Genomic DNA, 14,181 nt, shown 5'->3' with positions numbered 1-14,181 from the left:
TGTGTGTTTTAGCATAGAGTGGCTGGGGAAACCCAGCCAGATGGGTGGGGTATAAATAATAAATAAATAATAATTATTATTATTATTATTATTATTATTATTATTATTAATTATTATGCAAGCAGGTGCACTATGCAAACTCTTCCTAAGTCAGAACTGGAGATCTTAAAAGTTGGCATACTTCTACACTAATAGAGAGGTGCCCAGGAGCTTATCCTGCTGCAGTACTTGGAAGCAGAGCTAAACCTGTTCTCCCAACACCACACACTGCACTGGAACAACCTCCGAACATGCTTTATTGGGTTCTATTTAGGATAAATTGGTCTTCTTGGATTAAAATTTAACAGAATAAACAAGACTTCAAACTACAATATCAGTTACTTCAGGCATTTCTTTAGAAAGTTATTGTATTAAAAGGTATCTGAAAAGCTAGCCAGGCTTTTCTTTTAAAAATATGTTCCAAATCCGAATGACAATTTGCTGTTGCATGATAGAATCAACTCTTTCAAATAATTCTTGTTAGTACTTCATTTCTTTGCTGGAGGTCTTCAGGCAGAGGCTGAACAAACATGTGCTGGGAATACTTCAACTCTGAATTTAATGGATGACATTGAAGTAAATGGTCCACAAATCCAGTTCTATAAATATGATTCATTCTCTCTGCCTTTTTTTTAAGAGGTGGGGGCTTATTTCTCCCTATGAAGTACCTTGTAAATGATGTTGTTTATGATAGTCTTCATTCTTCCCAAGAGCATAATCTATAGATGGATTTTGCTGTCCTTTATACATGTGGATATTTCAGAATTCAGATTAGAAATAAAATGAAATATTCTGTCAGTTTTTCTGCCCACAGAAGGGGAAGTGGGGACCTGCAGAATTCATTTTTTTTTTTTTTTTTAAATAATGTTTATTAAAATTTTCAAAAATACAGAAAGTAGAAAGTTAAAATACATTCAGAACCTTATTTTCATATAACCACTTTCTGGGACTCCCCCCTTCCCCCACCCCTATCATATTCCTGTTTCATATTGTTGGCTCCACAAGCTCTCAATTCTGATTAAAAACTTAATTTGTTTAGACCATTGTTCGAATTTAAAATTTCTACACTCCTCATCAATACCCTTAATAAAAAGCCAAAAATTTCTTTCCCAGGGTCCACCCCATTTTTATTCCACAATTTCCCTTTTTTCTGTAATAATAAAAACACCCCACATAATAGAAATATCAGAAATAAGAAATAAAAGGTATAATAGATGAAACAAAACCAGTTCAAAAAAAAAAAGAAATTGACAAGCCTTTGGATTTTAGTTCTCCCCCTCTGTCCCCGGTTTAATTTCCCCCTGACCACCAAACCATGTTATCCGCCTGGAATTCTTACAATCCATAAATCGCCTATTTTCCCCCGACTCCTTGCTGGTTTTTTTTTTTATTTTTTTCCTTTCATAATTATTTTTTAAAACACTTAGCTTCAGATCTTTAATAAAGCTCCCCCCCTTGTTCTTTCCAAATTGTAGTCCAATTTCCTCTTGTTCCGCTGCTGAAACGTTCTAATTCAGAAGCTTAGTAAGTCTGCAGGGATTATTATTATTCAGGAACAAAAACTTGCGTTCAGTCCCTTCCTTTCTTCAATAGAAAATTCTATTGTCTCCTTTAGTTGTACACCCTGTAGACAAAATATTTTTTCCGTTTTGCAGCTTTCCCAGAAGATAACCAGTTCTGTAAAATTCCAGTGGTATTTTTCCACTTACGACCATCTTTGTAATGTCCCGAAACTCCTCTAGGGGGATTGTTGTAACTTTGTTTTCTCTAGTCCAAAAGTCCGATTGTTATCCATGTTTTCGCCATTTTGTATCCAAGTTTTAAAAAGTTGTAGCAAATTGTAACAAATTTAGCCAGCAAAGTTCTCATAATAAAATCCTCTCTGCTTTCCGACTTTGACAGCTACTTTGACAGCTGTCAAAATCTCCGACTCTTTTCACCAGGCTCTCTCTTCAATCACCCCGGTTCCCAGGGGGGGGTGGTTACGTTTCTTCTCCCTCAATTCGTCCTCCAGCACAGTTCTTATAATTTCCCATCGTGGAATTCTTAGTTTTTATCAGCAATACAAATCTTTTTGGACCTTGGTTTCCCCGTCCTTGTCTTAGAAGGTTTACAATAGGGGGGGGGACTGACTTCCTTTTTGGATCCCCCCCCGCTCGTGTCCAAATCGAAAGGAAATTCTTTTTTTTCCCTCCTTTTAAACCCAGTTTCCAAATTACTCACGGGTTGTTGTTAAAAAGTCCGAATTTTCAATGGAAGAAGTCAGCGCTCTCCGCCGGATGGCATGCGGCTGCGCTCGGCAGGGATAGCAGAGGACTCAAAGCACCACGCTTCTCCCCGGCACCCGATCCGTAGCCTTTAAAAAGGCTCCTTCACGAGTCGGGAGGGCGCTGACGGTGCCAGCCGAGTCTCCATGTCCACGGCCCTCGTGGCCGTGGTTTTTAAGGGTCCCCGCATCGCCGGTGCGGTAGGACCCAGCCCCTGCCGAGCAGGCTCCCTCCGGAGCTCGGAGGGAGTCCGCCATTCGGCGATGGCGCCAACCCGGAAGTCGGGGACCTGCAGAATTCAACTGAGCTCCAGTTAGCAGGTTGCAAGAAGAAAAATGCATTTTTAATAAGGCAGAATTGTCTCTGATGGCTGTTAATGGATTCTGGAGATCCATATGTGTCAGAAGAGAACTGTCTTTGAGGAAGAAGGAGATATAAAGCAAGAATAATCAATACCTCATGGATACCTGAAGGGGTCCATAATTTGGGAGGTGGGGGAACTGTAGGGGGTAAGGGTGCATACAAATAACTTTTTATGTCTGTACCGTTTTATTAATAAATGAGAAAAACATTTCACTTTTATTATAAACTAACACCTGCTGCAAAATGATGCTAGCCATTCCTTTCTTATGATTTACCCACTCTTTAAAGGCAGTAGAATTTAAAAATGAGCAGGACAGACTAGATACGTAGAAGCACAGACAACAGATTTTTCAAAAGAGTCCTATAAACATTTCTAGGGCAGGCCAGTGCTTTTCCTGTTCACAGTGGTAGAAGGGTTTTTTGTGTTTTTTGGAGATTAGAAACATTTTTTTCTTTTTAGTGTTTAACCTTGTGTATGATACCAAGGAATTTGGTGGCATAAAATAAAATACTGTATTTTTCGCCCTATAGGACGCACCTAATTTTTTTTGGGGGGGAAATAAAGGGGAAAAAATTTATTCCCCCCCAGGCGCGGGGCTTCCCACGGCTTGCGAAGAGCTGCGCGAAGCTAAGCCTGGGCGCGCTGCGCCTCCCCGCTGTCCTATGGGCCGGTGCGCTGTCCCCTGAGCCCGCTTCTCCCTGCCGCCAGCCTCCAAACCAGGTTGGGGGATAGCGGGATGGCGGCGTTCTGCTTCCCCACTGTCCCCCGAGCTTGTGGGGCTGGCGGTGGGGCTCTCCTGAAGCCTGGAGAGCGAGAGGGGTCGGTGCGCACCGACCCCTCTCGCTCTCCAGGCTTCAGTGAAAGCCTGCATTCGCCCCATAGGACGCACACACATTTCCCCTTCATTTTTGGAGGGGAAAAAGTGTGTCCTATAGGGCGAAAAATACGGTAAAAACAAATTTATGTAAGTGATTTTGATATTTCTCGTATAATAATAAGGGTGAGGGGAGTTAAATCTGTCTATACTTGATATTTTAGAGAAATTACTAGGTTTGTGTTATTTTACTGAAACTTTCCAATCATAAAGACTTTTCAGTAAGAAGACGTTTGTGAAACTGCAGGAATTTGAATTCAAGTTCTCTCAAAACACATGCAAAATCTCTAAGGAAGATGAATAAAATTGTGTGTAGTTCTTTGAGATCATTACACTAAAGCCAGTTTGTACATCTGCCCCATCAGTCTTATTATTTCAGCTGTTTAAATGTGCCACCGCATGAGGTCTTTTATTTGAAAATTTATATATAGCTATTCACATCACTTTCCCTCCAGAGACTTTTGACTCCCCCCTACTTCATCTTTGTTCGGAGGGGGGCTATTATTCCTTTTATTGCTACTGTCACAGAAAACCTTATAGTCTAAACCATTTAAGGAAGTAATCCCTAGAGCCATCCTGGGCAAACATCCAGACATGCAACGATTCCCAAAAGAAAGACATTCTCAGAGACAAAGTGGGGGAGAATATTTTTGATTTGGGAATATCAGTCTTCAGCAGAGGGTTATGATCAAGGGACAGATAGGCTTCTGAAAAGCATTTAGATAAGGAATACTAAAAAATATAAACTAGAATGCATTATTTATGTAACTTGCTAATGTGAGGTTAAAAAACAACAGACAAGAGGCATGTTAAAACAGACTCTGCCTCCCAGTCAGTTTAGGGTTTTCACTTAGACCAGGAGTTGCCAACCTTTCTGGACTCATTGGCAAAATTTCATATTGGAGAAACATTTCTGGGGATCACATATCAAGCACACACCACAACCTATTCTGTTGGGTTTGTATTCTAATGTTTCTTTCTAGTCTAATTTCAGCAGAGGGCAGGGTCCCTGTGAATGCCAAGGAAGGCTTCTGTGGGAAATGTGTTGGCTCTAAGTAAAACAAAGGAAAGGTTTGGGGAGATCTGGCTTGGCGGCAGTACATGTAAAGAGGATATAGTTGTCTTAGCTGATCATAAGCTGACCATGAGCCCTCAGTGTGATGCAACTTCTCAAAAAGCTAATGCAATTCTGGGCTGCATTAACAGAAGTATTGTGTCCATATCATGGGGGGAAAAAATTTCATCTCAATTTTGTGCTGGTCAGGTCATGTATTGACAAAGTGTCCACTGACAAAATGGACTGTTGCCCATAAGAGGGCAGTCTATGAGAAACAGTTGAAAGTACAGTGGTACCTTAGGTTAAGTATTTAATTCATTCCGGAGGTCCGTTCTTAACCTGAAACCGTTCTTAACCTGAAGCACCACTTTAGCTAATGGGGCCTCCTCCTGCTGCTGCGCCGCCAGAGCCCGATTTCTGTTCTCATCCTGAAGCAAAGTTCTTAACCTGAAGCACTATTTCTGGGTTAGTGGAGTCTGTAACCGGAAGCGTATGTAACCTGAGGTACCACTGTACTTAGGTGTACTTGACCTGAAGAAGTTCTGAAGAATATTTGGAAGAGGTGTAGGGAGCAGTCGTTTAGACAAGAAGCTGGCATAAAGCAAGCCAACGCCAATTAAACCAGCATAAACTTGCACCCAAGCCTGTCAGAGGGGAAACAAGCCTTTAAAAGAATGTTTGACTTAAACACACACCCTTTTTTGCAGTTGACATGACGGAGCTGAACAGAATCCAATTTCAGTCCCTGCTGCCCATTCCCACCTCTGGGGCACCCCTTTTGGGGGGCTTACACCAGCCTTTGCTCAACCAGCTGAGCCAGGATGCCAGCTGAGCTTGAGATCCACTGCATCCTAAGCTCATCCTGACAGATCTTGCAAAAGGATTGCACCTCTAAATGGAGTTTAATGGCCCTCTGAAGTACTGCACTTTGTTGTAGGGTAAATGTGCTGCTGTGATTTGTTGATTGCCTAAGATACAGATGTTTTCCTCTGAAGAAGCGCTTCTGTTGCTAGGATATTGCACTTCCCCAGCACTCAGACCACAACATCTTGTTTCTGGAAGAAATGCTAGTCCCTCAGGAGATAGTACTGTTGTTTCAAAAACAGTGGTCATATCAAAATTATTTCTGTGAAATGTTATAGGAATCTGTTGATGAATGCATCATTAATAAGATGACCGTATTGTTTGTAAACATTTCTTTTCAGTTATTATGTTTCAAAAAATTCATAAAGCATTTCATCAAAACATAGCATTGAGCAAAATAATTAGCAATAAAAAGAGGGGGGGATTAGTAAACTAAAAAAAAACATAGCTTACTTAGGTGGAACATTGGCTTTGGTTCCTTAAGTAGAAAATAATCAAAATCAACAGTAACTAAATGCCTTTATTAAGACTAATTACATTATAAATGTTCTAATAAATGCATTACTTAATGTGCATTTGGAATATAAAAAGTAAGCCATAACTAATTGTATATGACTGGAATAGGGCATAATTCAGCAAAAGTTAAGTATTTTTTAGTCACCACTAAAACAAAACTCCAAAGTGCTTAATTTCACTTAACTTGTGACTCTTGCTTTCTTTTTAAGCATCACTGGAAGAACATTGTACTGGGTTTGCTGGTTTTTTTTATACTGTACTTTTGTTGAAATGGTTGCGGTTGTTGTTTTCATCTTCCAGCAGTATTAAAAAATGAAGCTGTGCATTTCAAGGAGTGATAAATGTGGCAGTTGTGAGAAGTTTGTCCCTGATGGTAAATAATGGGGGTAAAAGGTCAGATGTTTGTCCGTTGTTGATTAATGGCAGTAGTTTGACAGCAAATTAAATGTCACATAAAATTGGCAAATGATACAACAAATCAATACCTAGTGAGAAAAGCTGATACAATTATTCTGGTAATCAACACCATTAGACACCCACAACTTGATTTAAGTCATGCAGTTTATTACAGAGGCTTTCATGGAAAATGCCCGGTGTGTTCAAAATAGCCCCCAAAGTATTCAAGTCAAGAGGCAATAACAAAAACAATCCCCAGCAGCTGAGGCAGCTGATACCCTTGTTAAAAGTTAGGAGTAGATGACAGCCATACACCTATTAAAATATAGCAGCAGATATCAGGGCGTGCTCACATCGCTCTTATAAGTTCAAATAAAGGTTTCTTTAACTTAGTGTGACATGCAGTCATCATATACTGTATAAGCTGACTAGTTGGCATAGTTACTGCTCAAGGTGAATCACTGTCTTGATATCTAATAGCTGTTCTCAGGCCCATTGCCACCTGAGGATGAGAAACTAAGGTTGTATACACACTATATTTTTAAAGCACATTTGAAGCACATTTATTCCCTCAATAAATTCTGGGCACTGTAGCTCAAAATACCAGACAACAATTATCAGACTTTTAGAAGACATCTGAAGGCACCCCTGTTTAGGGAAGCTTTTAATGTTTGATGTATTACAGTATTTTAATATTTTTTTGGAAGCCGCCCAGAGTGGGCTGGGGAAGCCCAGCCAGATGGGCAGGGTATAAATAATAAATTATTAATTATTATTATTATTATTATTATTATCATCATCATCATCATCATCACCCCTCACAGAGTTGCCATTCCAAGCACCCTTAAGAAACCACACTGCCCATAATTCTTTGAGGAGAAAAATGTACTTTGAAGATAATAGTGCGTATACAGCCTAAGCCTCACTCAAAGAATCTTATTTCTGATTAAAAATGCGTAAGTTTGCATTGCACAAACTTTGTTTAATTTTGTTTTATTCAGGTTCAGAAAGGCAAAGCTTATCACTTATTTCAATATGCAGAGAAACATGCATTTAGGAGCTGGCCAGGACTATATCTGTTGGGAAATCATAAGAACCATATATCTGCTATTTTGCCAGCCTAGCATGGGGGAGTTTTATCTGTTATTTTTCTCCTATAATTTCACTACACCTTGCACAGTTCAATAACTTCTTGTTGTATTGCTACATTTCCTCAGATCATTTGTTGTGCCTTGTAACTTCTAATCACATGTATATATACTTTATATAGATTCTAATTCTGCTTAGTATTAGATATGCTTGAAAAACAACCACAGTGTCAGGGAAGTGTTACAACTATTGATGTAAAAGCAACATTGACTGGGTTTTTATTTACATAATTTATACTCTGCACTGTCAATATATTTTTTGTGTTCCCAGGGCAGATAACAAAGTAGAATTGCAGAATAATTCTAGGCCAGAGGTAGATTTAGGGTAGCACAACCGGTTCCACCACACTGAGTGCTGAGGGCAATGCAGAGTACCTCGAATGTGATGTAGTAAATTGAGCAGAAAAGAAGGCGGGGGCATCAAATTTTGGCCTTGCACAGGATGCTGTTGAAATTTGAAAGACCAAAGTCCACCCCTGGGAATAGAATACCATATTTTTCGCTCTATAAGACACACTTTTCCCCTCCTAAAAAGTAAGGGGAAATGTGTGTGTGTGTCTTATGGAGTGAATGTAGGCGGGAGGCTCTGCTCAGTGTGGAGCTTGTGTGCGGCTCTTGGGGGCTTTTCCCCGAGGAGGGAGAAGGGCAGCCCGTCAGTCCCTTCTCCCTCCTCGGGGAAAAGCCCCCAAGAGCCGCACACACATTCCGCGTGCTCTTTAAAGGGAGCGCGGCTCTTGGGGGAGCCTTCCTCCCACTGCCCACGATTCCTGGCTCATGGGACAGCCGCGAGCAGCATCTTCTTGCCCATGTCTTGCCCATGTCTGTGAACCCTTTCAATATTATTCCACTGCGAGGAAGATGTGCGGGAGATACATTGGGTAATGTGAAAGACCTCATAGTTTGGCCCAACTGAAAGTTGTTGTGCTCTGCACACTTAGCTTGAGAGTCAGCTATGCCAAACCTCCTGCTGGATAAGCAAGCATAAGGTCAATTGCATTTCAAGTATTTTATCTCCAATACATTTCATGTATTTTTATTTAATGAGCTTGTAGATCCGTCTGAAATTCAGTGAATGTTGTATTGCCAATTGTCCTGTGTCTTCCCACATGTATGCCTTTAAAAAAACAAAATCCCTAAAAAACCCCTGATGTGAACCTCTGTTCTGCAAATAGCACTTCCATCACTATTCACATTGTGTGCACCTCTTATCAATTGAGCCATTTGCTTGCATGTCTGTATAATCTGGGTTATTCTATTATGTGTCCAGAAAAAGGCTGACTGTTATTGGAGACAGGCGGCTATTCTGCATGGCTCATTGTTTTGACACAGTATGGTAGTTAGTTCCTATTATGCTGATCAGTGCCTTGCATTATTTTTCCATTCACGAGCTCCATAAGTGCTTTCCTTGAGTTGTCTTGTTCTGACCTACAGTAAGAGCTGGGCTCTCAGTGAGATACATGCTTTCTATTTTTATTCACTGGGGGACTGAAGTATTGGAAAACCTGTCCATTTGGACTGGGGGGAAGGGGGTTAAGAGGGAGGGAGTGCTTCCTGTCACTGACAAGTGATTTCCCCAGCTAATTCTTTAGCTGAAGTCTGTGAAGCTGCACTGTGGGGACACCAGGAAAAATGCTTTTGTTCAGTGTCTTAAAACCACAGATCAGCCATCCATAACCATAGAGTTTGAATGGCGAGAAATACTTGGTGAACATTCTGATTGTACTGACATCGGAGCTACAACTTTCTCCCCTGCTGTTCCAATTGAACTGTGCAATTTCTGTTTCGCACCTCAAGTCTAAGGCAGCCCATGCCCCGCAAAGGTTCAGAAGTGATCAAAGCTTTCATTAAAACCCAGTCTGAAAAAAATAAATTCCACGTGGTGTGGCATGTAATCTCTAAATGGGATTTTTGTTTTCCCTCTATAACAGTAACATTGATTCAAGGCCAGTGGTCTCGTCTGACTAAAAACATTAACACAATATATTCAGGCTGCTGTTTGTTACACAAAGCATTTCTTTCAAAGGGCATTCTCTTCTCCCTTGCCCCCTCACATCACTATTTCTGCCGTTTAAAAACATCCGAGAATGAACGTGAACCTTGGATGTGAAATTCTTGCTTCCTTCAAAGCATTGTTTGCCTCTTTATTTTTATATGTCATTAGAAGGATGTTACTACAAGGCAAGAGGAAGTTGGGGGTCTATATGCATCAGAGCTAATTTGCAAATACATAGAGGACTCACAATCTGCTGACTATTCAGAGTCCTATTCACTTGTTGTGAGCAGAAGATTCATTAGGGAGCTTTGCTGACTCTGACATCTGTTAAGCCCCTTGTGGTGTGGTGTCTGCAGTAAACATATTGTTCATTCCATCAAAAGCAATACTTACAGCAGAATTCTGTTCATGTCTACTCAGAAGTAAATCCAGTTGCGCTCAGTCGGACTTGATCCCAGCTGAGTGTGTGTAGAATTGCAGGCTTAAGTTATAGGCAAATAAGTATTCAGAATAGCCAGGCAAGGACGCATCATAAAATGCTTGAACATTCTACTTTTCCCAGAAGGGACCAAATGTCTCCCTCTCTTTTTATGATTTATTTTTTTTAAAAACCAAAGAGCATCTTTCAGAGTACATCTACCAAAATTCTATGGATTCCATTTTAATTAGGAATACTTAAGCAAAGAGTTAGCATTCAGTGCAATGAAAGCTAATGGTACCATCTCATTTGACCTCTCTGAAAACATACATGTTCTGTGATGGAAGATACATTATTTTAGGTAACAATGTAGAGGAAGAGTCAGAGCCATTCTTCCTTCATTACCTATGCCTTCATTTATTATTTCAGTATGCAAACCTTACACAAAATGGATGATGTTGCCATCACGGTAAATGATCCATAAAGCAGGAACAGCATAAAATCTATCACATTGTAAAAGGTCACTTGACTGCCTGACTAGAGTGTTAAAATCTGACCTGTGGAAATTAACTTTCTGAGCAAAAGGGGCAGTTCAGCTGTTCCTTCACACCTAACTCTCTCAACAATGCCATCAGTAGAATAATGTGTCTGTAGAAACAATTGGCCCCATCTGGTTTAGTATTTCATCATTGTTCCAGAGTTGTAGGGGTTGGCAGAAAAGGAACAGGGAGAAATAGACACAGGGATGGAGGTGAAAGTAAAAACGGGGGTACAAAGGGGGCTGCTGAGGGATGGGATAGAAGGAGACCACTAGTGCCACCCTTCATCCATAAATGACAGGCTGGTTTACAATATAAAAACACAAAAATATATAGCATAATAGCAAACAAAATCAATTACCCCCACAGTTTAAAAGGGCATAGATTGTTCGATTAGCCAAAGATAAGAGGAATGTTTTTGCTTGGTGCCTAAAGATATGTAACAAACGCACCAGGCAAGCCTCCCTCGTGGGGAACCACCACAGAAAAGGCCCGTTTTCATGTTGCTGCCTCCTGGACCTTTCACAGAGTAGGCATATGAAGAAGGACCTTAGGTGATGATCACATGGTCCAGATAGTTTCATATGGGGAGAGGTGGTCCTTGAGACATTGTGTAAATATAAAGGTATGTGGATTATATTCAAGAGCCTTTTTTTTTTTTTTTTGCTTTTGGAACCCTTCTGTAGTTGCCCAAATCCCATATTTTACACTAGAATCTCCTGTGGCAGAAAATGTTTATGAGTAAAAAAAATTCCATAAAAATGTCAGAGCTTTTACACCAATTGATTTGAACACTGACACATTTGTTATCTGGCATTGCTGTGCTCCTTTTCATAGGTTTTTAAAGTGTATGTGTGTAGGGTGTGTTTTTGCACTCTTTTTGTCAAGGTTGATTCATTCATTCATTCTTTAAAAATTAATTTTGTGCCTGGCTTCTTTTCTGGGTGCTGGACTAATTGCCGTTTGGGTATCTGGATGACATTCCCTTCACAATCACAATACGAGTGCTAATTAATCTCACTTCTGTTCTCAGAGAAAGGAGAACCAATAAGAATGCTGCCAAACGCCACAAAGAAAGAAGAAAATGGCAGAAGCCTTTTGTGGGCAGCTGCTCCAAGGCTGATGAGCATTACATTGAAAAATAGATACATGCTAACTATTGAGTATTTACAACAACAGTCTCTTACATGGCACACAATCACACCAAATTTGTCGTCCCCGTCCCCCCGAGCTTTCATGTTATCATCTTTGCTCAATCTTATTTGAAAACACTAGTATTTCGTATGCCAGGGAAAAGCAAGATGGGACTCCAGAGTGAGTTTATTAGAAGAGCTATCCTTAAGGAAGCTAGACTGCCTTAAGGGAAACAAACAAAAAAACCTGTCCTGCAAACCTTACAATTCATTTTCTTTCCTTCTGTTTTTGCAGGTCAGAAAATCCTTCACCACAGAAGTGATGTCTTAGAAACTGTAGTCCTCATCAACCCTTCCGATGAAGCTGTCAGTACTGAGGTAAATTCATCAATAATGTATAAATGAATGCATTGTACACAACAGACATAAAATAAATAAATATCATAAGAGCCAGGACATTGATGTCCATCTCTGAAATCTGGGCTGACATTTTTATGGCCCACCAATGTCTTGAAAACAGACATTATTTTGAAAATAAAATAAAATATAAGAATCCTCTGCTTCCCATTATCTGCCTTTTCCTTGTCAAAGTTCTGTTTGCCTCTTTATGAAGCAAAACCATACCAAGAAACTTGCCGGGTCAGACCAAAGGCCTACTTAGTTTTTCACCATGTTTTCTAAAGTGGGCAACCAGAGGCCTATGGGAAGTCCACAAGAAGAAGAAGAGTTTGGATTTGATATCCTGCTTTATCACTACCCTAGGGAGTCTCAAAGCAGCTAACATTCTCCTTTCCCTTCCTTCCCCACAACAAACACTCTGTGAGGTGAGTGGGGCTGAGAGACTTCAAAGAAGTGTGACTAGCCCAAGGTCACCCAGCAGCTGCATGTGGAGGAGGAGCGGAGATGCGAACCCGGTTCTCCAGATTACAAGTCCACTGCTCTTAACCACTACACCACACTGGCTCTCACAAGTAGGCTGTGAGGGCAATAGCCATTTCCTGTTGTTTCTCAACAACCTCTCCTCAGAGGCCTCTGATCCTAGAGATACCATATTAACCATAATTGACTAGGAGCCATTAGAGAGCCTTCTATTCCATGAATTCGTCTATTCCCCTTTTAGAATCATCAAATTGATTACAACCATGGCTGAACTTGTGGGAGCGAACTTCATAGTTTAACTATGTGGTGTGTGATGTCCCTCCTTTTGTCCATCCGGTCCATCTTCAAACATTCAGTTTCATTGGATCACCCTGGGTTCTAGCATTATGAGAAAGGAGAAAAACCTCTATCACTTTCTCTACACCATTTTATAAGCTTCTGTCATGTTCCTCCTTGCACACATATTTTTTGAAACTAAAAAGCCCCAAACACTGTAACCTGTAAGAGCTGTTCGATCATGGAACAGACTTCCAGAAGAGGTAGCGGACTGCTCTGTAACTTTGCACATCCATCTGGTTCCATTTTTAAAAAATTGATGTCTGCTGGTAGAGAGGCCAATCTTAGTACATTTGAGAACTCTCAGGTAGATATCAACCAAACCTGGTGGCTTGTTAATTTTTGGCTTGTCAATAAGGTATTTAATTTCATCTCTTGTCACCAATATTCGTATCAGCTCTTCAGATTCTGTTCCTGAAAAGGTCAGTGTAGGCTGTACACCTTCTATAGTGAATACTTTGCTGCAATCTTATCAGCTTCTTTTGACTCTCTTCTTATCCAAATATCTAATTTTTCTACTGAACAGGGGTTTTTGCTTCTGATGTATTTAAACATGTTTTTTTTTTACTTGTATGAATATTTTTAGCAACATGTTTCTCAATTTTTATTTTTGCATCTGTATTATCTGTTTGCATTTCTTTAGCCAAAATTTGTGTTTCCTTTCACTCTCCTTATTTGAACAGAACTTCCAACTTCTTGTCTCTTAATAGCAGCACACATAAATATTTCAGTTTACAAATAGATAAACATTCTCTAAGTCAGTATCTGGAGAAAGAGAGAGAGAGAGAGAGTTTTTACACATGTTGCCTGTATGCCATCTATAGCCATCAAGAAATAAACAGGGTGCAGGAATATCAGCAAAGTGGAGGTGCTGGGGTTTTTTTGCTGAAAAAGCTAATGGCTTTGTACAAAAGCTTATGGCGACTTTCCCAGAGCTTTTGTGCCAAACACAGGAAACAATAAAACAAGATAATTCAATTTTTAATAGTTTTAATGCAATTAAAACAGGTGAGATTTAAGTGGCACTCATCTGATTGTTGAGTGCTATCTATTTTTGTTAAAAAAAATGCATGCAGAAAATGGACTTGACCCCATCAAGGGTAATGTTACATTTTTATATCCCAATACAATTAGTGACAAACCATAATGGGATTTCTTTTCTCTGCTGTTCCATGTGTTTTAGTGAATGCCCTTGAATTATCTGTGGAAGGTGAGTCCTTGAACAGAAATTCAGGGCAGTCCTGATTTTTTTCATGGCATGCTTTTTTAAAAAAGCATTTGATTGTTTGACTGTTTATATACAGATAAAGATAGCTTGCTGAGAAAGTATTTTGAGAGAATTCAGTTGATTCACCTAG

General features: G+C 40.0%; 1 protein-coding gene across 1 annotated transcript in view; it reads left to right on the top strand.

The window, feature by feature from the left end:
- MAP1B (microtubule associated protein 1B) overlaps positions 1-14,181 on the top strand; it is a 70,157-nt gene that overhangs the window by 32,817 nt on the left and 23,159 nt on the right. The window contains exon 3 of the mRNA XM_080972195.1: positions 11,904-11,986. Coding sequence (XP_080828321.1) covers positions 11,904-11,986 — 83 coding nt within the window. The remainder of the gene's footprint in view (positions 1-11,903; positions 11,987-14,181) is intronic.

The sequence above is a fragment of the Podarcis pityusensis genome (assembly GCF_964106645.2).
Source record: "Podarcis pityusensis genome assembly, chromosome: 11".
NCBI lineage: Eukaryota > Metazoa > Chordata > Lepidosauria > Squamata > Lacertidae > Podarcis > Podarcis pityusensis.
The sequence above is the reverse complement of the archived record's forward strand: the minus strand, read 5'-3'. Positions and strand labels throughout refer to the sequence as shown.